Below are 23,900 nucleotides of genomic sequence, written 5' to 3'. Positions count from 1 at the left end.
TGAACAGAAGGGCAGTGTTTACACAGGGAGATAGCTCAGGGGGCAGGAAAGAACAGGAAAGAAGGACACAGGGAAGAGGTAACTACAGGAAGGAAATGCGAAGAGAGCTGTTACATTGTGGGGAATTGCAGTCAATATCATGAAACAAAATGTGTGTGAACTGCTGTATGGAAAATGAATTTGCTCTGTAAACTTTCACCCAAATCACAACAGAAATAAAGAGAGAAAGAGAGAGAGAGAGAGAGAGAGAGAGAGAGAATTCTAGCAATGAACTACTACCCTCAACGGGCTACTCAAACAAAAAAACCAAACTCACTGCCATCAAGTTGATTCTAACTCATAGCAATCTCCAATGGAGTTCCAAGGCTATAAATCTTTACAGAAGCAGACTGCCTCGTCTTTCTTCTGTGGAGCAGCTGGTGGGTTCGAACTACTGACGTTTTGGTTAGTAGCCAAATGCCTTAACCACTATACCACCAGAGCTCCAACATGGCTATTAGGAAGTATGAAATTATACATGTGGCTTCTATTTCATCTCTATTGGATAGTACTGCTCTGTAAGTGGTCATACCTATTGTGTAATGGCAGCTCCCAAGAGGGTAGGACCAGGCTCAGAGAGGGAATAATTTGCCTCTTCTTGGTTGATGTGCTACCGTAAGATTATCAAGTGACTGTAGAGGTAACACTACCTAAGACAACTGAAGCTACTGGTGCCAGAGATGTGAACTGCAGAGCACACCAAGAAAACAAAAAACAAACAGAAAAAAAGCAAAAAAGCAAAAAACCACCACCAACACACATACACAAAACAAAAAGTCCCATAAAAACAACCAAACACATAGCCTTTGAGTTGATTCTGACTCATAGTGACCCTACAGGACAGAGTAGAACTGCCCCATAGGGTTTCCAAGGTTATAAGTCTTTACAGAAGCAGACAGCTTCATCTTTCTCTCATTGGGCAGCTGGGGGTACAAACCACCAACCTTTTGGTTAGCAGCCAAGCACTTAACAACTGCACCACCAGTGCTACTCCAGAGTGCATAGAAGACTAAAAATGTACGTGATTCCCCCAAACCAACCCTGTGCAACTTTCAAGAAGACCCCCAGCTCAGCTGGGTGGCTGTGGCGCCCTACTCATCTTCCCCAGGCCCCAGGTCCCTGAGGTGCATTGTGCTACGACCTGCTTGAGCTTTGCTTTGTGGGAGGGAAACCTCTGAGAACCCTAAAACGAGGAGATGATAAGGGCCTTCTCTTTTACCCAGAGCTGCCACTTTCTGGCACCTGCTGGGAGATCTCTTTTCTGTATGAAATTACATCAGAGAGCCCAGTCCAAATTCCGGCTTGGAAACTGATGCAGACTGTGTCCTCGGGAGGTAGTGCTGCCAACTTCTCAGGGTGAGTGACTTGTTTGTAAACACAGTCAAGTGGCCATGCCGCCCCCCTAGTGGGATGTTCTGGCACAGGGAATAGGAGCCCAGGGTCCTGCCCTCAGAGGTGGAGAGCCACTGGGGTAAGGGCAGAAAGGACAGGGCTGTGAGAACCTGGCAGGGAGGCCAGGCTTGAAGTATGCATCCTGAGGGAATTGGACTGGCAGTGCCCACGAGACACCAGGAGGCTGGGCCCAGTGCCCATGCTGCATTTGTGAGCGGGTGGAGGTGGGCTTTGCCATCAGTGCAGAAATTAGGCACTCTAGCTTCCACAGTAGACATTCAGAGACTTGTCAGCCCTGCCTTTAAACTTCTTTGGAAACAGCTTCTGCTTTTAGTGTTGATGGCTGCACAACTCTGTGAATATCCTGAGAACCACTGAACTGTACACTTTTAATGGATTAATTGTATGGTATATGAATTATATCTCAATAAAGCTGTTAAAAAACAAAGGGAAAAAAATCTATTTTCAGCCTATATCCCAAGGGGGTAGGGTTTCCATCAAATCAGAATTCCTCTTAAACTTCTTTAAAACTTTTAGGGAGAACCTCAAATTAGTTGCACTAATGCAATAGCTGGGGCCTAGGACTTTGATAGCATAGTGCCTAAGGCACTTGACTGCTAACCAGAAGACTGGCGGTTCAAACCTACCAGCAACTCCTTGGAAGGAAGGTTGGGCAATCTATTTCTGTAGTGATACTGCCTCGGAAACCCAAGGAGGGGTCACTATGAGTTGGGTTTGACTCGACGGCACATAACAACAAGGACTCTGATGGCCAGATTTCTGCTTAAATTTGGTGGGATAGCTTTTGGCCTCCACAGTGATGTCTAGTTTTTTTTTTTTTTTTTTAAACTTTTTCTGTGATTTGGGTAAAAGTTTACAGAGCAAATTCATTTTCCATACAGCAGTTCATACACATTTTGTTTCATGACATTGACTGCAATTCCCCACAATGTAATAGCTTTCATCCCACTTCCTCTCTGTAGGTACCTTTTCCCTTTCATCCTACTTCCTCTCTGTAGGTACCTTTTCCCTTTATCCTTCTTTCCCATACATTCCAGCCCCCAAGCTGTCTCCCTGTGCATACACAGCCTTTATATTCTCCCAGGACTGATCGCTCTAAGCAGTGTATCTACCTGATGTAAATGTTCACCCCATATGCCTGTCTGTTGTTTGGCTGGAAGCCATAGGAGTGGATTCAATTCCAGACCTGAAGGGTAACTAGAATCCATAGTCTCAGGGATCTCACCAGGTTCTATCAGACCAGTAAACCTGGGCTTTTTTTTTTTTTTTAATGATTTTGAGTTTTATTCCACATTGTTCTCCCATTCTATCCAGGTTTTTTTTTTTTTTTTAAGTTTAGTTGATTGCTAGTGTTTAAACCCTGAGCCAGTCCCCAGTGGGGGGCTTTTACATTAGGAAAAAAAGAAAAACCAAACTCACTGCCATCGAGTTTATTCTGACTTATAGTACCCCCATGGGGTTTCCAAGGTGGTAAATCTTCATGGAAATAGATTGCCCGGTCTTCTTTCTTCAGAGTGGCTGGTGGGTTTGCACTGCCAACCTTCTGGTTAGCAGCCAAATGCCTTAGGCACTGCATCACCAGAGCTCCTTTTTGTATGAGAGTTCTTTTTTAGAGTCTCAGTCATCGAGCTGTCTCTGACTTATGGCAACCCCCAGTGTGTCATAGTAGAACTGTGCTTCATGGGATTTGTAATAGCTGATTTTTTGGAAGTAGATCACTAAGACTTTCTTCCAAGGTGCCTCTGAGTGGACTTGAACCTCCAACCTTTTGGTTAACAGTCAACAGAGACCGGGGTTGGACTCCCAGCCAATGCATCTCAAGCACAGCCACCTCTTCTCTGCCAGTGAAGGCTTGCGTGTTGTTATGATGTTGAGTAGGTTTCAGTGGAGATTCCAAACTAAGAGGGACTAGGACAAAAGGCCTGGTGATCTGTTTCAGTCAATGCAAACCCTATCAGAAGGGTCTGATCCCATTGTAAGTAGGATAGCTATGAGTTGGGGGCCAACATGACAGCAGCTAACAACAATATGTTAAAGTTCGGATTTCTGGCTTGTCTTGAAAACATGAAGCATTTGGCAAAACAGGGCCTGGATCTCCACAGGGTGAGAGATGGCTGGGCTTATTAGTGGCTGTCCCCTTAGTCAGGGCCCAGTCCTCTGGTTTGCTATAGTTCCCTGGACTCCCAGAAGGCACTGAGTTTTGGGTTCTTTCATATAACCTCTCTTAGGGCTCCCAGTGTGTCCACTCCCTTCCTCTAGCTCTTCTTCCAACCTCAGCATTGGCCCCATAGGCCACCCTACAGTCCCCGAGCTGAGAGTAGTCCACCTCAGTCAAGGTGGGACTGCGTCAGCTGCTGGCTTTACTTTCCCTTCTCACCTTCACTGAGTAGGCCAGTGAGATGGTGACAGCCAGAGGGAGCCCCTCAGGCACGGCGACCACCAGCACTGTCACACCGATGATGAAGAACTTGACAAAGTACTGCACGTAGACAGGAGTGCACTCGGGTAGCCATGGCTTCTTGTTGACCACGAAGGTGTCCACGGTGAAGTAGAGCACCAGGATGATCACCGTGATGGCCGACATCACCAGGCCTGCAAGGCGGAGAGACCTGCTCAGAGGGACTCCTAGAGGCAGGGGACTCTGGGAAGGGAGAGTTGTGCTAAATCCTTGGCAACAAAGGGCTCTGGGGTCAAGTGAACTGAGCTCACATCTCATCTCTGCCACTCACTTGCTTTGTGACCTGAGGTAAGTCTCGGATGCTCACAAAGTCTCAGGTTCCTCCTCTGTACAACTGGAATACTAGAAAAGGACATCATGTTTGGTAAAATAGAGGGTCAGCAAAAATGAGGGAAACCCTCTATGAGGTGGACTGACACAATAGCCACAACAACGGACTCAAACACACCAACGATGGTGAAGATGGTGCACGGCTGGACAATGCTTCTTTCTGTTGTACGTAAGGTTGCAATAAACTGGAGCTGATTTGACAGCAACTAACACCATAATGGGGGTGCATGTTGACTTCATGTGGCTTTGTGAGGAGCAACTGAGGTAATGCATGTAAAGTGCCTAGCACAGTGCCTGACACACAGTAGGTGTTCAGTATATGAATACATAAGGACTGTTTCCATAGAGCTTTCCAACAACAAAAGTATGCAGTTTTTAGTATGTATTTAGCTGTTTATTCAACAAATTCCTTTTGCATACTTACTACATGCCAGGTGCACATTAGTTCCTATTCTAAGAACTTGGGATACAGCGGCAAAGGAGACAGAGTCCCTGCCCTTGGCATTCTAGAGGGGAAGGTAGAGTAGACAACAAGCAAACAAATACATGAGCAGTAGAATTTCAAGTATAGATAAATGCTATCAAGAACAATGCGAGAACAACGTGATGGGAAGTGATCTGGGATGGTAGGGAGTGGCTACTTCAGCTAGGGTGGCCAGGGAAGGTGCCTTGAAGGAGGAAATATTTGAGCAGACATCCAAACGATGATGAGACACAGCTGTGGTGACTTGGGGGAAGAACATTCTAGACAGAGGAAACAGCAGGTAGCCATTTTTTGGATGAGGAAACTGAGGCTCAGAGAGAGGAAGGGACTTGCCCAAGGCCACAGGTCAGGGGGACGCTATAGCTGTAGCAGGTGCAGGTGGGACCAGTCAGATCCCCTGGGATCCCTCCTGCCAGTTGGGTGTGCTCACCTCCCCCCAACCTGTCTGCCACAGGTGCTGCAGCAGATGCTGCCGCAGGTGCTGCTGGGAACTGCTCACCTGCAACCCCCTCCTCTGCAGCGTGTGCTGTGTGTGGAATCCCTGTCAGGAAGGGCCTGGGCATGCACCACCAATCTAATGGCCAATATCCAATGGCTGATACAGGGTATAAGAGTTCAGCCCCCTTACTTCAAGGGGGACAGAACTGCAGGGTTATGCTCCAGATGCAACCCCCCCTCGTGGGGTCAGGCCAGTGGTGGTGTGGGGTTTCTCCTGGAATCTCAGTTTTCTCTGGCTTCTTCCAGGACCCTGTCTGGCTATCCTTTACAACTAAATCACTTGCCCTCCTTTTAAAGAATTCAGCCCAAGAGAGAGGCTGAGGTGGAATTTGAACCCAGAATTGCTTGACTGTGAACCTCATTCCTGGCAGGGAAGGGAGATGAGTGGGGACTTAGAAGGTTATGGGTTGTTCCCATCACTTAGTTCCCTGTGCCCGTGCCCTGTTTCCGTGGGGTCTTCTGCCTGTGATGGTGATGGCAGGGTGGAGGAAATCCCTGGGCCAATCTTTCCCTACCCCCAGCCCCAGCTGCAGTGCTTCCACTCCAACAGACCCCGTCTGACAATTGCAGGGGCGGGAAGCCAAGCTCCTAGAAACTGGGAGCTGTCACCAGACCTTGAGTTTAAATATAGGCATCCAAGCCTGTAATTTGCCTCTCTTCCCCATGCTGTGTGCCTATAATTAGAGCTGAGAGATAGCACAGAGGAGTGAGCAGCTAGGTGGGAAGGCCTTGGTGTTTGCAGGGACCATCCCTGGGCAGGGATGGACGCCAGGCTAGGCCAGGAGTGGAGCCTCATCTTGCAGCTGGCCTTAGGCTCTTGGGCCACACAGCCATACCCGCCCCTGCTTGCAGCTCAGCTCAGTTATGAAGGATGGCTTGTGTTGGGGCTCAGACAGTGGGCTTCTCCCTGGGCTTTTGGCACTACCCTTGACCCTTCAGTCTTCTGCAGCTGGTGGTCATTATAAAGCCAAAGCCATTCCTGCCCCTGCTCAAAACTCCTCCATGGCCCCTACTGCCCTCAGGATAAAGCTGACTATAATGGAGAAAGGTCTGCTTCCAGAGCCCAGGCCTTTAGCTTCCCTCTTCTGCCTCATTAAACACTGAGTGCCTGCTGTGTATAGAACTCAGATTGGTAGCTGAGGCAGAGAGGGATGGGCCTCAGGGACCATCTCATCCAAGCCCCCCACTCTGCAGATGAGGCAATCAAGGCCCACTGTGTCCTCCCCTAGTCCCCAGGTGTGTCCGCTGCCTGCTGCTGCTGGTGCACTCACCTGCCTTGCCAATTTGCACAGCCAGCTTGGTGAGCTTGCCCTGCAGCACAGACTTCTCCTTCTTGTGCATGTTGGCCTTCTTCTTGTCATCTGCGTCGCCACCCTCAGCACTCTTGAGGGGCTGCATCTCCATGGCGGCTGCCCCATCCTGCTGTTTGGCTGCAGAGGCAAAGCATGTACGTGCACAAACACACACACACAGACACGCACACACACAGACACAGACATGCACACACACACACAGGTCAGCCTGCAGGGTGAGATTGGTGGCACCCAACCCTGCCTGCCCAGGAGAGAGTGGTAGGGAAGTGACCCTCTACCCTGGTTCCCCTGCATGGCTGGCATAGAAGCCCTGGGATCGGGGGGGGGGGTGTCTGCCTTTTCTAGCTCAATGTCCTGAGTCCCAGCAGGGAGTGACACAGCTCCACCCTGGGGTCCCCTCTGGTCCTAAGTGAGACCATGGACCCTATCCCAATTTCTCTCTTGGCTTTTCTCACATTCAGATAAGACAGACAGACTTGGGTTCTGCCTAGTTGGTCCTTGGGGCCAAATTCTTGGGATATTAAGTGGCTATCAGAGAGGAGGGACAAAAGGGAGGCATGAAAGGTAAAAAAGGAAGATCCGTCCAAGGGTGCTGAGTCCCATCTCCAGCCAAGGTGGCCTCTTTAGCACAGGACTGACTGGTGGGCACTTGACCTTTTGGACAGAGACTGGCCCAGACTCTCTACTCCTTGAACTCTAAGGGTCTCAACAAAGTAGCCTCAAGCCTCTAGTGAAACTGGCCAAGCTGGAAGACTGGGGGGCGGCTGGCCTGTATGGTGCTCCTCCCTGAACAATGGCTATTAGGCCTGGCACCAAAGGCAGCACACTTTAACCCCCACAGATGCCAGACACCCACAGTGTGGATATGTCTGCCTCTCATGAGATGCTCAGAATAGGAGGGGAGGGGCTGCAGGGACCACAAAGCAGTTAATTGGAAAGGGTTACCTTTGCTCTGGCTGGCGTCCACATTGCCATCCTGCATTTTACCTACACGACAAAGAATTTTAACAGACAACAGAGAACACACAGTACACATCGGTCATCACAAAGACGAAACAGGGCCATGGACATTCAAGTCACAGATGGAGGAAGGAGGTAGTGGCATAAATAAGAGTGTGGCTTGTACCTGCAGGAGCCTGTGTTTACTGGGGTCCTCACTACAGGAACCCGAGGACTGTCTGCACCAGTCTCTGAACAGGCAAGCCTGGCCCATGGTAGCTGTAGGCTCTGCCAGACCAAGCAACTCTTGTCTCTCTAGGGGTCAGGAAAGAGGGCTTGGGTTTGCATTATTTTGGCCCTGAGCCTCTTACAGATTAAAGAGTAGCATTTGAGGGTAAAAGAGACCAGAATCTGCTGGCAGGATGCAGACAGAGAGGGTGCTCTCAGCACCCAGGCCAAGCCTTTTACTCGTTTAGTTGGTTGCTGCCTTTTGTGGGCAGAGAGGCGGCAGAGGGACAGTTGTTCAGCTACATCCTTGTCATTTTCTGATAAAGGAAAACATGCAAACATAATCCAATGTAAGAGAGAGAGAGAGAGAGAGACAGAGAGAGAGAGAGAGAGTATGAGAGAGCGAGAGGGCTAGCTTCTAGGATAGGTGGAGTTTGAACAAGGTCAATGTGTGCTTTAGTTTCTAACTCCAGAAGGGACAGTTCAATCTTCTCCTTCTTTCTCGGAAAGGGTGTGAAGCCATGGAGTGGACAAGCCCTGCCTGATGTCACTGAGAGTGGCCCTGGCAAAGGGCAGGTGAGGTTCCCCAGTGGTGGTCTCAGAGGGACCCCTAGTATGTCCAGGAGGCTTGGTGGGCTCCCAAAGGGAAGCTGCTCTTCTCTTGATATAGGGTGTGTGCCCTTTATTCTAAGGTTGATGGGCTCAGGTCACGGGAGACAGGGGAGGTGGGGTCAGTGCACTCACCTGGGCTCCCTCCTCCCTTCCTGAGTCCAAGGCTGCCTCATGCTGGGGAAGGGGCTGACTCTGGAGCTTATGAGGCCATAGGGGACCAGGAAATGCATCTATCCCACTTTACACCACTGGGGGTCTTCATCCTCAAATCAGGTTGCCTGGGAGTCCAGTTTGCAGCGTGGCAGGTATTAGTGGCTGTAGCCTGAACCTGAGACACCTGTCCCAGAGCTGCCAGCTGCTGGGGAGAAGAACAAGGTAGTCCCTGCTGACACTATTGAGAAGGGCGTTCCTGTCCACTGGGCCAGCATGCTCAGGCAGGGCCTTGGGCCCTCTCTGAGGGCCCATCCCCTACAGGAGGAATGAGAAGGTTGGCTGCCCTCAGAGACTGGGTGCAAAAAAGTCTCACAGCTCAGGGCCCACGAAAACCCACCCTATGTCAGTGGGGCTCCCTGCTCTTCAGATGATTATAACCTCCACAGTCTCACTGAGTCCTCACACATCCTTCGCCACTAAGGCTCATAGCCTGTGAATGGAAAGCCTTGCCACGGTTTCTCCTGAAGGCTCAGTTGGGATCCTCTGTGAGCTCAGGGGAGGGCAGTCATGGGTACAGTAGTGGGACTGGGCTCCCCAAGACCCTGCTTCATCATCAAGTAGCTGTGTGGCTTTGCCTCCCCCAGCTTCAGCTTCCACCTCTGTGGAACAGGCATGACTCACCTCCCAAAAAAATCAAACTCACTGCCATCAAGTCGATTCCGACTCATAGTCCGTTGGTTTTTGAGGCAGTATCTCTACGGAAGTAGATTACCCAATCTTCCTTCAGAGGAGTGGCTGGTGGATTTGAACCGCCAGCCTTCTGGTTAGCAGTCAAATGCCTTAGGCACTATGATATCTACCAGAGCTCCTTCCAGAGCCCCTGAGATTTACACTGATAATAATTGTGTGTAGTTTTCTGCATACTGCAGTTTCAAGGGCTTTTGCAAATGGCAACTCTTGTCAGCCTTCCCCATAAGTGTGCGAGGCCGAGCAGGGAGGAGTCTTCATCTCTCTTTTACAAATGAGGACACTGGGTCCAGGAGAGGTTCCAAGGGAATCCTCTCTGCTTCTATAACTCCTCAACATTTAATCCTCACAGTAACCCCGTGGCTGTGCTATGATTTCCATAGACACTGCAGTCATCATCAGCACACCTATTTTATAGATGACTTGGAGGGGCCGAGACACGTCCACTTATGTGCTAGGACTAGCTGCCCCATTGCAAGTGCACCGCTGTTTCTTCCTCTTCTCTGGGCAAAGGATCAGAGACCCACTGGGGCTTCAAGAGAAAAGCCCTCATTGCTCTATTGTAAAATTCTTTCAATTGAATTGAAAAAACAAAACACTAAAAAAGGTTTTTGGAGCAAACAGGACTGAATTACAACAATTATTTTTATTTTTTAAAATAATTTTACTAATTGTGCTACAGGGCACCAGAGGACTCTGCTTCAATAGCTGGCGTATCAAGGCACAAAGGGGCCTTTATTTGCATTGCATATTATCAGATGTAAGAGTCCATTAAACTAAGCTAGCAATTTCCTTTTTTATTTCCATAGTGACCACGTGGCCAGCAAAATAATCACCAATGCCTATGTTTGAGGCAGGGAATGGTGTTCTGGAGGTGCTTGGGTACAGATGGCCTGGCTTTTCAGAAGCAAGGGACTTATTTGGGACTCTCCTCAGCCGAACTAGTGCTCACCTGGTCACTGAACCATGGTGAGACCAGCTCTGGTCCCACATGTCCCATGTGGGACTTAGAGGCTGCTTTTCAGGGGAGCTGGGGGTGGTGGGGGATGGGGACCTTCACTGCATCCCATTCCAGATGTACCTTTTCCAAATGAGATCATTCTGTTTATAGATTCCCAGGTAAGTGGTAGATGGGAAAAGCAACATTCTGGAGGATTCCTGATGATATGACCTGATTAACAAGCTCTGGGGAGAGAGACCACTGGCTGGAAGACCTGGAGATGTCACTTCTCTTCCCTGAGCCTCCATTTCCTCCTCTGTAAAATGGGGATGATAACAAACACCTTGCAGGGTGGTTGTGGGAAGACACTTGTGTACATGCAGGAGACAACAGTGGTCTACCTGGGTGGTGCAAACAGCTGATCTGTTCTCTCAGCTGCCAACAGAAAGGTTGGAGGTTTGAGTCCACCTAGAAACACCCCAGAAGAAGTATCTGGCAATCTACTTACAAAAAAGCAGCCACTGAAAACACTAGGGAGCATGGTTCTACTCTGACACACATGGGGTGAGTCAGGGTCAAAGGACAACTGGTTATTGGTAATAGTGGGGGGTGTAAAGTAAAAGAAAACGCAACAATAATGGTAGTCATAATGCCTCCAAGATAAATGGAACATACCCATCTTTCAGTTGAGGGTTGGGGGGGCGTGGATTGAGGGAAAACTGCCAACTAAGTTATTGTCCTATATCCAAGCCATCATGATTTGACTCAGAGGAAGGAGAGGAAAGGCACAGTTAATTCTCTCTCACTTACCAAGGCTCAGTCCAGTGTCTCAACTTATAAGGCACACTTAAAACACAGATTCTTATTCAGCCAGTCTGGGGAGGGCCTGAGATTCTGCGTGTCTAACAAGCGGCAGTGATGCTGATACTTCTAGTCCTCAGACCACACTTTGAATAGGAATGGCTGAGAGCGCTGTTTCCCAGAATATGTTATAGGGCATACCAATCCCACAAGATGCAGCAAGGAAAGGACCGATAGTCAAATTAATTTGGAAAAACCTGCATGACTCTGTAACTGTCCAGTAGACACCAGCAATATTCAAGGCTCTGATAAGTCCTGCAATGAGAAAGAAACCCATTCAATGCAGTGGTTTTTAAACATATTTGACCACAGGATCCTTTTCTTTGTGGGGAAGATCTTTTTTAAAATTTATTTATTGAACAACAACAACAACAACACAGATTTATTATCTTACTTCTGCAGGTCAGAAGTCTAAAATGGATATGTAGGGCGGCAGTCCTTCTGGAGGCTCTAGGGGAGAATCTGTTTCTTTGCCTTTTCCAGCTTCTGGGGGGGAATGTTGTTATTAGGTGCCTTAGTCGATTACAACTTATAGTGATCTCATGTGACAGAGTAGAATTGCCCTATAGGGTTTTCTAGGCTGTGATTTTTATGGGGGCTGATTGCCAGACCTTTCTGCTGTGGAGCTTCTGGGTGGGTTCAAACCACCAACCTTTTGGTTAGCAGCCAAGCACTTAACCATTGTACCACCGCTCCTTAGAGAGGGGAATACAAACCTCTTAATATCCTTGTGAAATTTACACATTGGGAAGTCCTAGATAGGGAAAAGAAACATGCTCTTTAGAACCAGCTAGACCTGGGTTCAAATCCCAGCTCTGCTATTTTCCAGCTCTATGACTTTGGTCTAGTGTCTTGATCTGTGTAAGCCTCAGTTTCCTCATCTTTAAACTGTATAACAAAACCTATGCCACAGGGTTGTTGTGAGGATTAAATGAGACAATGAACATAGAGCGCTTGTAGTAGTGCCTGGTGCATAGCATGTTGTCAAACAATGAAAGTTCCCCATCTTTCTTGAAGTTTTTTTGCTGAATACCTGGAGGTTTTGCTGCAGTTTGGAAGTGAAATGCCCTTTCTTCTGGAGCTGAGGTCTGCATCCTCGCAGGGCCTAGCAGGTTTGTCACCCAGGGGAAGCGGACACCACCTCCTGTTTCCTTCTCTGGCAGCCGTGGGCTTGCCTATATCAGCTTTCCCTGTCATCCCTCAGCTACCTCACCCTGATGCATGACGCCTCCTACACCCCAAGCTGTCTTCTTTCCTCCTCCTGTGCCTGAAATAGACTGTACTTGAATTAGTCTTCCTTGGTGAGATGCTGTTTGCAGAAGTGTCTTACCCAGCCCATGACATAGGCACTTCCATCTTAGATCATTTGAGTCCAGGTGGCTCAGCTAGAAGCTTGGGGTAGAGAGGAGTGGGATGGAAAGGCCAAAAGTCTCCATATTTTTATGGAGTGGTAAGGAATAAATGGTATAATGGAGGAGAAACCCATAGCCCAGTGCCTGGTGTGGAGTGATGCAAAGAAAAAAAAAAAAAAAAGATTTGTCCCTCTCTTTGCTTTTCTGGAGTTACAGTTTCTTGACTGACCCCTAACATCTCTTAGCAGTTCAGGAACAGCCTGGATTACTACGATGTTACCTATTTTGGGGTCAGGGGAAGTATCCGAGTAAATAGAAGACCTGATGCTCTGAAGATGGGAGAGTGTGGTTTGGAGGCGAGTGAATGGAATTCCTTCCTACCCGTGTATAGGGAAGTTAAGATGCAGACCCCATGTGCACAGTGGCAGTCCCCCCACCCCACACCCAAGGGTCCAGTAACAATGCAGAGACCCAGGACAGATGCTCCAGCACAGGCAACAGCAAGAAACACCAGTCCACATCCGAGGGGCAGAACTTGGCCCGAGCCCAAGCAAACCCCCTGCCCGTTTGCTCTGTGAGAGAAAAGATGAAGAAATATCTACCAGTGGCTCAGCCATGCTACGGGATGGGGCCAAGGAGCTGAACACAGGCCCGGGTCCCACTTCCTTGAGGGAATTGGCGAGGCAAGGAGTGGATCCTTCACCGGGGACCCAGATGCCAACTTCAGCCCAGGTCCTGACCCCAGGCCTTCTCCCCAAAGCTGGGGTCAGGAGCGCGCTTAGGAGAGGGCACACCGGGTGGGATGCTGCTTCTTGGGGTCCAAATCTGCAGCCAAAGTCATGTCCCTCTTCTGGGCTCCACTGGAGGTCAAGGGCCCAATGGGATCCAGCTCCATTTTGGAAGCCGCAAATGGGGGCCATGTTGATTCCCCAGACGTCGCTCCTCTCTTAAGCGCCTGCCCCATGTGAGAGGATGACTGTCCCAGAGCTGCCCATGCACATCCGAGATCTGTGCAGTCCAGAAGAGGGAAAGGAAAGCCCAGAGTTGGGGTGGGGAGAGAGATACCCATCCAACCAAGACCAAGAGCTTGACATCAGAGACATACCATTGACTAGGCCGGCATTGGCACTATCTGCAGCATTTGAACCTGCCGCACCGTCTGCTGCTGCAGGGGGGTGGGAGGGATGGAAAATGCAGTGTGTCACAATGGAGGAAAGGAACAATGCAGAACAGCAACAATAATAGGGACATGAATCAACTGGCAAGGAAATAACATGACTATAGTCTCAAAAAAAATTTCCACTGAAAATCAAGAAACACAAAGTTGGGGAATGGAATGGTCCCATCGAGATGCCACAGAGGTCAAGGGAAAAACTCGGGCATGGAGGGGCTTTGAAATAAAACATGGAGGATGACCAACAAGGTTAGGTGGGATGGCACAGCTCTGTGTTGAGGTCTAGACTGAGGCACCCTGTTGGCCTAGCCAATTGAGTGGGTCCCCCTTCAGAGAAGGTTCATATGAGGAAAGGAGATCGGATGCCCATTGGGGCCAGGGGGACAAATGACCAGGAGTCATTTTAAAATATCCAACAACCAATATGGTGTAGGTGCCAATCTTTCAGGGTTGGTGTTTGCTATGACTACCATCAACGTGTACCAAGGTATTTTTGGCAGAATACCAGCCTGAAGACATGCCAATGGTGAAGACTTAACAGGTTTTGTGCCCTCGACTCAGGCTTGTCGGGAGCCCATTGCCATCTCCACCTTCCCTAACTAGCACTCAAAATGTTGCCTTGGAAATCCCCATAGAAGTTGCCCTGCCATTTAAGAGGTGACATCAAGCATATTGAATGTTGTACATGAGGCAGAAAAGGTACTAGTGAATTTCCTTAATTTAGAAATTAAAAACTATATGATACGGCCAAATTCATCCCTGATACTCTTTCTTGTGGTGGGGAAGAAAAGGGGTCTTGGGAGGGAGAGTAGAATACAGTGCTGGGTGAGATACACTGTTGGGCGAGGTGGACATGTTGTATAGTTGTGAGTAGCCAACAGGCTGTGCAGGGCAGTGGTGAGGGGAGAAGGGGCTTTAGGATGCGTGGCATGAATGAGGTGTTGTGTGTGGGATACAGTGCTAAGAGGGTGGGTGGCAGTGGGGATGAATTGTAAGACCAAGTCTGCAGAGTGGGGCACTAACATCTCTCAAGGACACAGACTGGAGGTCTGGCAGGGCAGAGTCTCCCTCAGTTATGAAGCCCCCTCCAGCTGTGTACTGGGAGTGTTGGGGCAGGGCCCCATGGTCAAAGGCTGATGCTAGTTCTAAGAGCCCCATCTACCCTAAGGGGGTCTACTGTACCTGGTAGCTGAAGGCCATCCCCCTTCTTCACACCTGTGTGATGATTTTTGAAATATGTTAATGAAGGAGAAGCACACATAGCCTCATCTGCTCACGCATCACACACACAAGCACTCACACACACCCGCATGCCCAGGGCATCCTGAAATGGGAACACACAGGTGGCTAGCTCTAGGCAACATCCCTGGTGGAGGTGATGAGATGGGAGGAAAGGGGTCCCATTCTGTCCACACTGTTCTGGTGGCCTGCGATGCTGGACTGCACCCCATCTTCCTCTGCCATATTCCCTCCACATCCTACCCCTTCTCTCTACACAAGGCCAAGTCGTCCATCCTCCCCACCTCTCTGGGCTGAAGCAGCAGCTCAGTGGGTGACCTTAAATTGGACTAGAAGAAATACAGGTTTTGTTCTGGGAGTGAGTTCTGGGTGCATCTATCCCCCACCCAGACCCCAGTGAGACCAAGGAAATGGGCACAGGCTGCTGCACCCTGCCCAAATGCCTGCATCCTGGGGCAGGGCCTAGCTGCCCCGGTCACAGCTTTTAAAGTCACTGTGGAGATCATCCTGACATCCTGTGGGACTTGAGGCCAGGACTATGAGCTCAGACTCAACCTTGGCACTCCCTTTGCTCTTTCTAGCCTTGTGATTTCCCAGATCACAGCTCAGCTCTCATATTCTTGTTGATGGGGCCACCATCATTTTAGGAGGACCCCACTGGATAATAGATTTTGCCCTTAGCACCGTGCCTGATGACATCTGAGAGCTGGAGGTAGAAAAGCATCCTCTGAGTCTCAGGGGAAACCCTGGTAACTCTTCTGGTGGATGCCAGAAGTTCTGGGTATTGGGGACCCTCCTCTGGAGCTTGGGGGAAGGAGACAAGATAAAAGTCTGGAAACCTGAAAGGGGAATTTCCCCGAGACTGCATGTGAGTTCCAGGTATAGAGCTGGCTATTTTGGGCTCCAGGTCTTGGACTTTGGATTTTGGCCTGACTTAATGGGATTTTGGCTTTTTGTATCTTCTGAGCATCCCTCCTTCTGTTTGGGAGCCACATTTATCCTGGGTTTCCAGCCTGATATGCTGAAAAGAGCCCAGTGAATAAGGAATCTTGTTTTCAAAGAAGAGCAAGGATGAGAACCTGGGCAAGGTGGCAACTGCAGGGGGATGAGAGAAGGGACTCAGACGTAGACTTGAAGCCACATGTTTGGCCATCTTCCCAGAGTCTCCTCTGCCCACATCTGGCATGAGTCTATGCTAAGTGGATTTCTAGCTCTGCTCAATGGAGTTGAAAATAGTGGAAGAAATATGACTGGGCAGTGAGTTCTACTTGACATAAGGGATGATGATTGGGTGAGTTCACAGTAAATTTTTCTAGCATGTAAGTATAGAGATTCAATAGAGCTCTAAGCTCCCTTGGCCTGGTTTGGAGGGAAAGAAGGGGCCTCCATGACATGACTGGACAAGACAGAGACTGGGACAAGACCCTGGAGATGGAACAGACAGAATCTGCCTGGCCCAAGCAGGGCCTTGAGGATGCAGGAGGCAGCTATTGGTACAGGGTGTGGACATAAAAGGCACTGAATAATAATTTTTTTTTTTTTTTGAGTGAACGAATAAACAAAAAATGTGGCCTTAAAAGCTCCTCTCCTGGTCTGTGAGGTGGCTGGGCTTACCTTTCTTGTCTTTCTTCTCCTCCTCTTCACCACCAGCCCCCAGCAGAGTAAAGATGATGCCAGTCTGAGAGTTCACACCCACAGCAGTCACCACCATTCGTCCTGAGCCCTCCATCACATGTGTCCCTGGGAAGGAGATGAAAGCCAAGTTACCATTGCATGAATCAAAGCCCCCTCCCAAAGGAGTGGAAAGAACATGGTCTCAGTCAGCTCCTGGCTTTGACTACTGAGGTCTTGGAGCACTGCCTGTGGTTAAGGTTCAAATTATTGTGTATAGGGGATCTTTCAAAGATGATTTCACCTTGGGAGAGTGCTGTGATGACCCTGAAGCTCAAACACTGCCATACCTCAGTTCTCAGTCCCCTGAGACAGCTCCAGGCCCACCAGACCTACTACACTGACCTGCAAGATCACTTCCCCTTCTGCCCCCTGTGTCCCCTTCTTTCCCCACCTTACAGGCCACTTTTTCCTTATTGATAGTACCTAGAACCAGACCTCATTCTGCCTCATTCTGTAACCAGCAAAGAAATGTCAATTAAGCCCTAGACAGGACTGCTGAACATGGAGCCCATGCCCCTCTCCTCCAAATCAGTGAAAGTAATTCAAGGGTCTGTGAACTTGGATAAGAAGAAATAGTATCTTTCTTTTATAAAACCTCTAACTGAAATTTAGCACTTGCCCCATTGTCCACATAGGTAACAAACCACAGGAATGTTAGCAGTGTCCAGGGTGCCATTATCATCAGAAACCATGCATTTTTCATATCATCTTACAGCTGTTATAGGTCTTGCTCATCCTCATCCCTATTCTGTAATTAAGGTGGTTATTTATTTGACTGCTAGATCTTGCTAACAAAGAAACACATAATCATTATATCCCATACTTATTATTATTATTATTTATTACTTTATTAACTATTTGTATGATTTTTTTAAAATTTTTAATTGTTATTTGGGTGAAACCTTACAGAGCAAATTCACTTTCCATACAGCAGCTCACATACACTTTGTCTCATGACATTGATTGCAATTTCCCACAATGCAACAGCTCCCCTCCCACTTCCTCCCCATAGTTACCTGTTCCCTGTGTCCTTCCCTCCCATGCACTCTGTATGATTGGTTTTATTTCACACACTTCAAAGCTTTATTTAAAGTAGGGGTCTGTACAAGATGCCAGACTTCCTCAGTGGTCTATAGTGTAAGAAATGTTTAAGAACCCTCTTCCTAATGTGGATACAACTCAAAATAATAAAAAAGACCAGCTTACTGGTCTGATAGAGACTGGTGGAACCCCTGAGACTATGGCCCTTAGATACCCTTTAAGCCTGGAACTTAACTCTCTCCTATGGCTCAACTTTCAGCTAAATGGTACACAGAACTTCAAAGTGAACAGTAACACCAGGGAGGTATAGTCATTAGAACAATCAATCAACCATATGAAATGAAAAAGGCAGTATTTGCCCAGGGATAAATCTCAGAAGGCAGGGACTCACAGGAAAGAAGGATGTATGGAAACGAGAAACACAGGGAAGAAGTTACAAGAGTGCTGTTACATTGTGGGGATTACAATCTATGTCACAAAACAAAATGTGTATGAATTATTGAATGGAAACAAATTTTCTCTGTAAACTTTCACCCAAATCACAGTAAAAAGTAAGTAAATAAATAAAATAACCTTTTCCTTAGAATTTTACATTTTTCAAACTGGGTTTGAAAAGACCCTGAAACTCTTTCCAGGGGCTGTATGGGTAGCCGTATGGGGTCAGGGAGGCCTGTGGTCACAGTGTCCCCACTTTCATTTGCTCTGTGTCAGATTTTGTTTGACAAGAGTTTTTGTTGTTTAGCCTGTTCTATGGCAAACCCCTCCTGCATGCAGATTGGGAAAACTCAGCCCAGAGACTTGTCCAAGTTCATGTGGGGAGTTTGTGGCAGAGTTAAAAGATAAAATGAGTTCACTGAAGCCACAGCCTCATTAGGGAAACAAAAGCAGCCACAGGGAGGGCAGTGGAAACCCAACCCAGGAAGCAGACAGCAGTTCTGAGAGCAGGAGACCCAGCACACTTGGCCTATTATCCTCAGGCTGCAAATGGGTGGCTGGTGCTCGGAGACACACCACGCCTGCATCCCACTCACATCTAGGACCATCTTGCAGTTTTCACCCAGGGGGTCCCTGGGTGGTGCAAGTAGTTAACATGCTTGCCCGCTAACTGAAAGGTTGGCAACAGTTTGGAAGAAAGGCCTGGTGAGCTACTTTTGAAAAATCAGCCATGGAAAACCCTATGGAGCACAGTTCTACTCTGACACACATGGGGTCCCATGAGTTGAGGCTGACTTGCCAGTAATTGTTCTTATCTTTTCCTTTTTAGCTAGCATCTCAGTGATATCCTGTACTAGGAGGAAAGAGAGAATGTGTGTAGCATTTTAACCTCTTGGCCTCCAGGATCTCAGCATCTTAAAGTGCTTTACAGACAAACTCTCTATAATGAGTTCCTTTAAGGCAAGTCATCGTCAGTCTGTCCATCTGTGGATGGGCAAACCAAGTCCTCAAGGCCCATGAGGGTGTGTGTGTGTGTGAAGCCCAGTGAGCTGTCACAAAACCAATACTCTCAGATGGAGATAGTTTCAGCTGGCTCCTTGGCCACTCTCAGAACAGAGTGTCCTTTTGTCCCTAGATAGGTAATGGTGGGGACCAGAGAGTGAGCTCAGACATGGAGTGCAGGCCAAGCTGCCCAGGCCTCGAGTATCCCATCACAGGAAGACACTAGAGCCCACCCACCCCTAAGAGGCACAAACAGGAGAACTAAAGCCCAATAATGGGACCTTGATGATTATAATAACTTGCTTACAAAATGCTTTCTCATGCACCAGGTCTGGTTGTGTGAGGTCTAGGTGAGGGGCTGTTAAACATCAGCATTTGACAGCTAAGAAAATTGAAACCCACAGAGGTCAGAGGGATAGGGCACTGTGTACTCTTTAAAGGAAAAGGATGAACACTCTTCACAGTATTGACAAAGCACAGAAAGAGCTGACTTTAACAGAACACCTACTATGCCAGGCAAGGAGCTAAACTTTTCCTTGCATGGTCCTCAGTCAGTCCTCACACTAACTCTCAGTGTACAGGGGAGGAAGCAGAGGTTCAGAGAGAGGGCAAGCTGCTTGCCAAAGGTCACCCAGATGGTGAGGGGCAGAACCAGGACTTGAATGTTCCCCCATTTGTCTCTTTCCTACACCTCTTTTCTCTACAGGAAACAAGGCCCTAACACCCTGGTTCAAAAGCATTTATTTATTTTTTTTAAATTCACTAGAAAGTGAAGGTGTTCATCCTGGGGCTCTTGAGTGGAAATGGACAGTCTGCTCCCCACCTCCCCAGCTGCAGAAGGGGATGGAAAAAAAGACATAGGGGGCCAATTTCCACCCAAGATAATCAGACCCCCCAAATCACCTTCTAGTCTAATCACTCCCATCACTGTAGGGAGTTGGCAGCTCACAGGTTGGTCTCGGGAGGAGTGTGCCAGGAGGGGCCCTGCCCAGCCTCGGTGAGCCCCAGAGTGCTCGCCTACCTCAGCCTAGACCTCCCAGCATGGCTCTCTCTCCCTCTCTGCACCAGAATGCCCCCAGCCTCTGCTCTGACCACCACAGCATCCAAGCTCAGACTCCCTGATGGCTTGCCTACCTAAGGGTCACACTTCTCAGTCCGGCCCCCTGGCCCTGGCCATATGCCCTCTTTCGGAGTACACCCAGTTCCCTGCACATTTGGGTCCAGCTCCTCTGCCCTTGCTCACACAGGTACCACCACCTGAATGCCCTTTTCTCCATCTCTTGCCCAAAACCTCCTGCTCAGAGCTCAGGACAAATGTCCGTCCTCTAAGGGCTTGTTTCTGACTCCCGCAGGGAACTTCATCTCTCTCTGAATCACCCCACAGTTCCCTGGAACTTTCCTGATGGGCTTCCAGCCCAGGCCTCCCACTAGACAATGAGCTGAGTGCATAAAGGCCCAGGTGCATGTGCAAGTCCCCTCTGCCTCCCAGAGCAGAACCTGGCCTGTAGCTGGAGGTCAGGCACCTTTCCTTTATCTCCCTCCTCTTTTGTGGTTTCCATAGTAGGCATGTATTACATTCACAAAAGAATCCCCACATCTCCAACAAACTATCTTTATGGTTCTACAAAGGGTCAAATTCATCCCGGTTTTGTCCCTCCCTCCCCACACCTCACAGGGCCTCAACCTCTCCTCTACTGGGATCTCAGAAAGCTGGTTACACCTCTTTTTAGAGGAAGAACTGGATAGACCAGGCTATCCCCCTGGCTGCTACCTCCTCAGTCCAGGAGTCCATTACTGAGGCCAACACTTAACACCAACAGATGTTGGTGCTAATGGTGGAACTATAGGCATTCAAATTAAAGGAAAAACCCAGGGCCTTTGGGTAGAGGCAGTGGTGAGAATGCTTTTGGGGTGGAGGCCCTGGTAGGGCTTTGTGCCAGGACCTCACTGTCCAGGGCCCATTGGGAGCCCCTCTGTAGCCTCTTGCCTCCTCTAAGCCTCCATAGGACCCTTCAGAGGATACAAGCATTTTAAGGGGGAAGGGTGGATATAGAAAGCTCTGGGCTGGGGAAGAGAAGACCTGGGAACTAGTCTGGTGTCTGCTTTTGATTTGCTGTGTGCCCTCTCTTCTCTGGACCTGTTTTGTCCTCTGCAAAATGGGGAGGGAGCTGGTTTAAGTCCACCCCCTGTCAAGGATGATGTCTAGAGAATATGGGCCCCAGAGAGATGTGAGCTAACTCCTGGGAAGCTTCCTAAAGGGTTCCACCTTGGGGAGAAGAGGGTTTCGATGGGGCCAGGAAAGGCTTGTATGAACAGACCTGATGTGGGAAGCCTTCCTGCAAGGGCCATACTTGTTCACAGATGGACAGCCAACTCCCCTGTAGTTCCTGCCCTCAAGGAGCTCACAGTCTAGACTGGATGAGGGGGGCAGATGTGAATACAGATAAGCACCAACGCAACACAATGAGGACTCGATGGCTGTGGGGGCACAACCTGCATGAAGGTGGGCATGGGCAACAGGGGCATGATGGCAGCAGATCGGATGAGCTGAGGCTTAGGGTTCACCCAGGGCAGTGAGAGTGAAGAGGCTGGAGAGAGGGCTTTTCCTGCTCATTGCTCACTGGGGAGCTTGAAAGCATTTCATGGAGAAGCAGGAAGAAAACTAATATTTATTGAGCATTTACTCTGTGCCAGAAACTATCTGTCACAAAGAGTCTTGAGATAATAACATCATCTCCATAGCGCAGATGAGGAACATTCAGCGAGAGGGCACAGCAGGACTTGAACTGAGATGAGTGGTCCCCACTTTGTGTGTCCTATTCATTTTGCAAGAGAGGCTGCTGGCCAAACCAGAGGTAGCACTGTCAGTGGCCCTGGGGAGCAGGGTGGAGGCAGGAAGCCTTGTGGAGTTGTCAGTCACCTTGTAAGAGGAATAAAGAGCTCAGGCCCTGAGGACGGTAGGGTCTGGCCAACAAGGCAACTAGACTGTCCCCCTGGAGCCTCTGTCACCACTGAGGGGAAGTTCCACAGCATTTCTTTTGGCATCAGGAGGGTGGGCAAGACTCTTCCAGACTGCAGCTCAAAGCGCACTCCTGCCTCAGATGATCCCAAACAGCAAAAATGGCTCCCTTGGGCTGGGCCCAGATGTTGGCTGTTTCGGCAGCAAAGCCTCATGTGGTGGTGAGTGGGGTGTGCTGTGACCAGATGCAGAGCTGGAGGGGCCTGGTTTTACAAAAAGAGACTTCTGAGCCCAGAGAGGACAAAAGACAGAGTGGTGCTGCCCAGCACACGAAGGATAGTTGGGGCTCAAACCCAGGGCACCTCGTAATCCTGGTGCTAGCCTCATAGGCCTCTCTCTGGACAGTGAGAAGAGAGTGGTCATATCTTCTAAAAAGTCTTTTTCAGGAGGGAGAGGTTGTGATCAGATAGTCCTCTGTCTCCAGGCATGCCAAAAAACAAAAACCAAACTCACTGTCGTCATGTCAGTTCCGACTCATAGAGACCCCTCCTTGGGTTTCCGAGGTGGTATCTCTACACAAGTAGATTGCCCAATCTTCCTTCTGAGGAGTGGCTAGTGGGTTTGAACTACCAGCCTCCTGGTTAGCAGTCAAATGCCTTAGGCACTACACCACCAGAGCTCACCTCCAGGCATGAGTACTGAGCAAAGCAAACAGGGTCCCAGCCCAGATGCAATTCTTCCAGGGGACTGTTATCAAGGCAGTAATGGTGTTTGCAGGGCATGACAGGACAGGTACCGAAAATCTCGTACCCACACCCCTACCCCTCACAACAACCCTGTGAGGTAGGTTTTGGCACAAGTACTCCCCACCCCTCTGCCCGCCTGCGGCTCTCTGACAAGCAGTGACCCTGAGGCTCAGAGAGGTTGCATGATGGCCCAGGGTACACAGGGTAAGCGGTGGAGCCGGGACTTGAACCCGTGCTCTATCCACTACACCCCGCTGCCTCTCGTGGAGAAGAGGCAGGGTAGTGTAATGGAGAGAGTGCGGGCCGGGCGGCAGGCTCGGGCCTTCCTGCAGTCATGGTGGTGTCCTCAGCTCCCTGGAGGCGGCAGCAGTGGTGGCAGATCCAGCTTTCCATGCCCTGCCTTCCGCTGGGCTGGGTGGACGGCAGGATGAGGGCAGAGCCCCAAGAGGGCCTGAAAATATCTTGTGCAACCGCATGCTGTTAATGCTCTGGCTGAGAGGGTTGGGGTCCTGCAGGGGCCATGTCAGGCAGGAGGGACCAGAGGGCCTGCACCGGATGCTCTGTGAAGATGCCTCCCACCCCACTGCCCCAGCCCCTTCCACGATGTTTAGTAATAAAATCCACATGGTCACTGGAGCTGAGCAAGTGTATGGGTGCTGTAGAAAGAGCCCGGGGCAGGAATGCTGGAAGGCTGAGGTCTCGCTCTGGCACTGCCCATCTCTCTGTGGGATTTTACATGCTTATTACTTCTGCTCAGGCCTCAGTTTTCCCAGCCGCGAATTGGGACAAGACTAGCATTCTCTAGGGGTCTGTGATTCCCTTAAAAACCCATTCATAGCCCTGAGTGTGGGCTTTTATTTCCCGTAAATTCTACTTGGAAGCGAGAATGGCCAGACTTTGTCCCACCTACTTTGGTCATGTTGTCAGAATGGACCATTCCCTGGAGAAGGATATCATGCTTGGTAAAATGGAAGGTCAGTGAAGAAGGGGAAGGCCTTCAACGAGATGGACTGACACAGTGGCTACAACAATGCGCTCAGGTACAGCAGGGATCGTGAGGCTGGCACAGGACCGGGCAGTGTTTCATTTGGTTGTACAGAGGTCGCTATGAGTTGGAGCCGACTCGACAGCACCTAACAACAACAAGGGGGTTCATTGTTTTCCTGGGACTCTCTTAGCAGGTTCATGACCTGAGAGAGTTAAAAACCATTGGCTTAAATTGCTATGTTGTTGTTGTTGTTGTTGTTATGTGCCGTCAAGTCG

General features: G+C 49.3%; 1 protein-coding gene across 1 annotated transcript in view; it reads right to left on the bottom strand.

Moving 5' to 3' along the window:
• ATP2B2 (ATPase plasma membrane Ca2+ transporting 2) overlaps positions 1–23,900 on the bottom strand; it is a 174,643-nt gene that overhangs the window by 49,575 nt on the left and 101,168 nt on the right. Inside the window, exons 5-10 of the mRNA XM_007945812.2 lie at positions 16,395–16,520; positions 14,724–14,756; positions 13,473–13,532; positions 7,481–7,522; positions 6,494–6,652; positions 3,830–4,044 (exon numbers count right to left, since the gene is read on the bottom strand). Of these exons, the coding sequence (XP_007944003.1) occupies positions 3,830–4,044; positions 6,494–6,652; positions 7,481–7,522; positions 13,473–13,532; positions 14,724–14,756; positions 16,395–16,520 (635 nt within the window). The remainder of the gene's footprint in view (positions 1–3,829; positions 4,045–6,493; positions 6,653–7,480; positions 7,523–13,472; positions 13,533–14,723; positions 14,757–16,394; positions 16,521–23,900) is intronic.

Source organism: Orycteropus afer, unplaced genomic scaffold (assembly GCF_000298275.1).
Source record: "Orycteropus afer afer isolate SDZICR_OR568_19922 unplaced genomic scaffold, OryAfe1.0 scaffold00144, whole genome shotgun sequence".
NCBI lineage: Eukaryota > Metazoa > Chordata > Mammalia > Tubulidentata > Orycteropodidae > Orycteropus > Orycteropus afer.
Note: the sequence above shows the minus strand (reverse complement) of the source record. Positions and strands in the feature narration are given on the sequence as shown.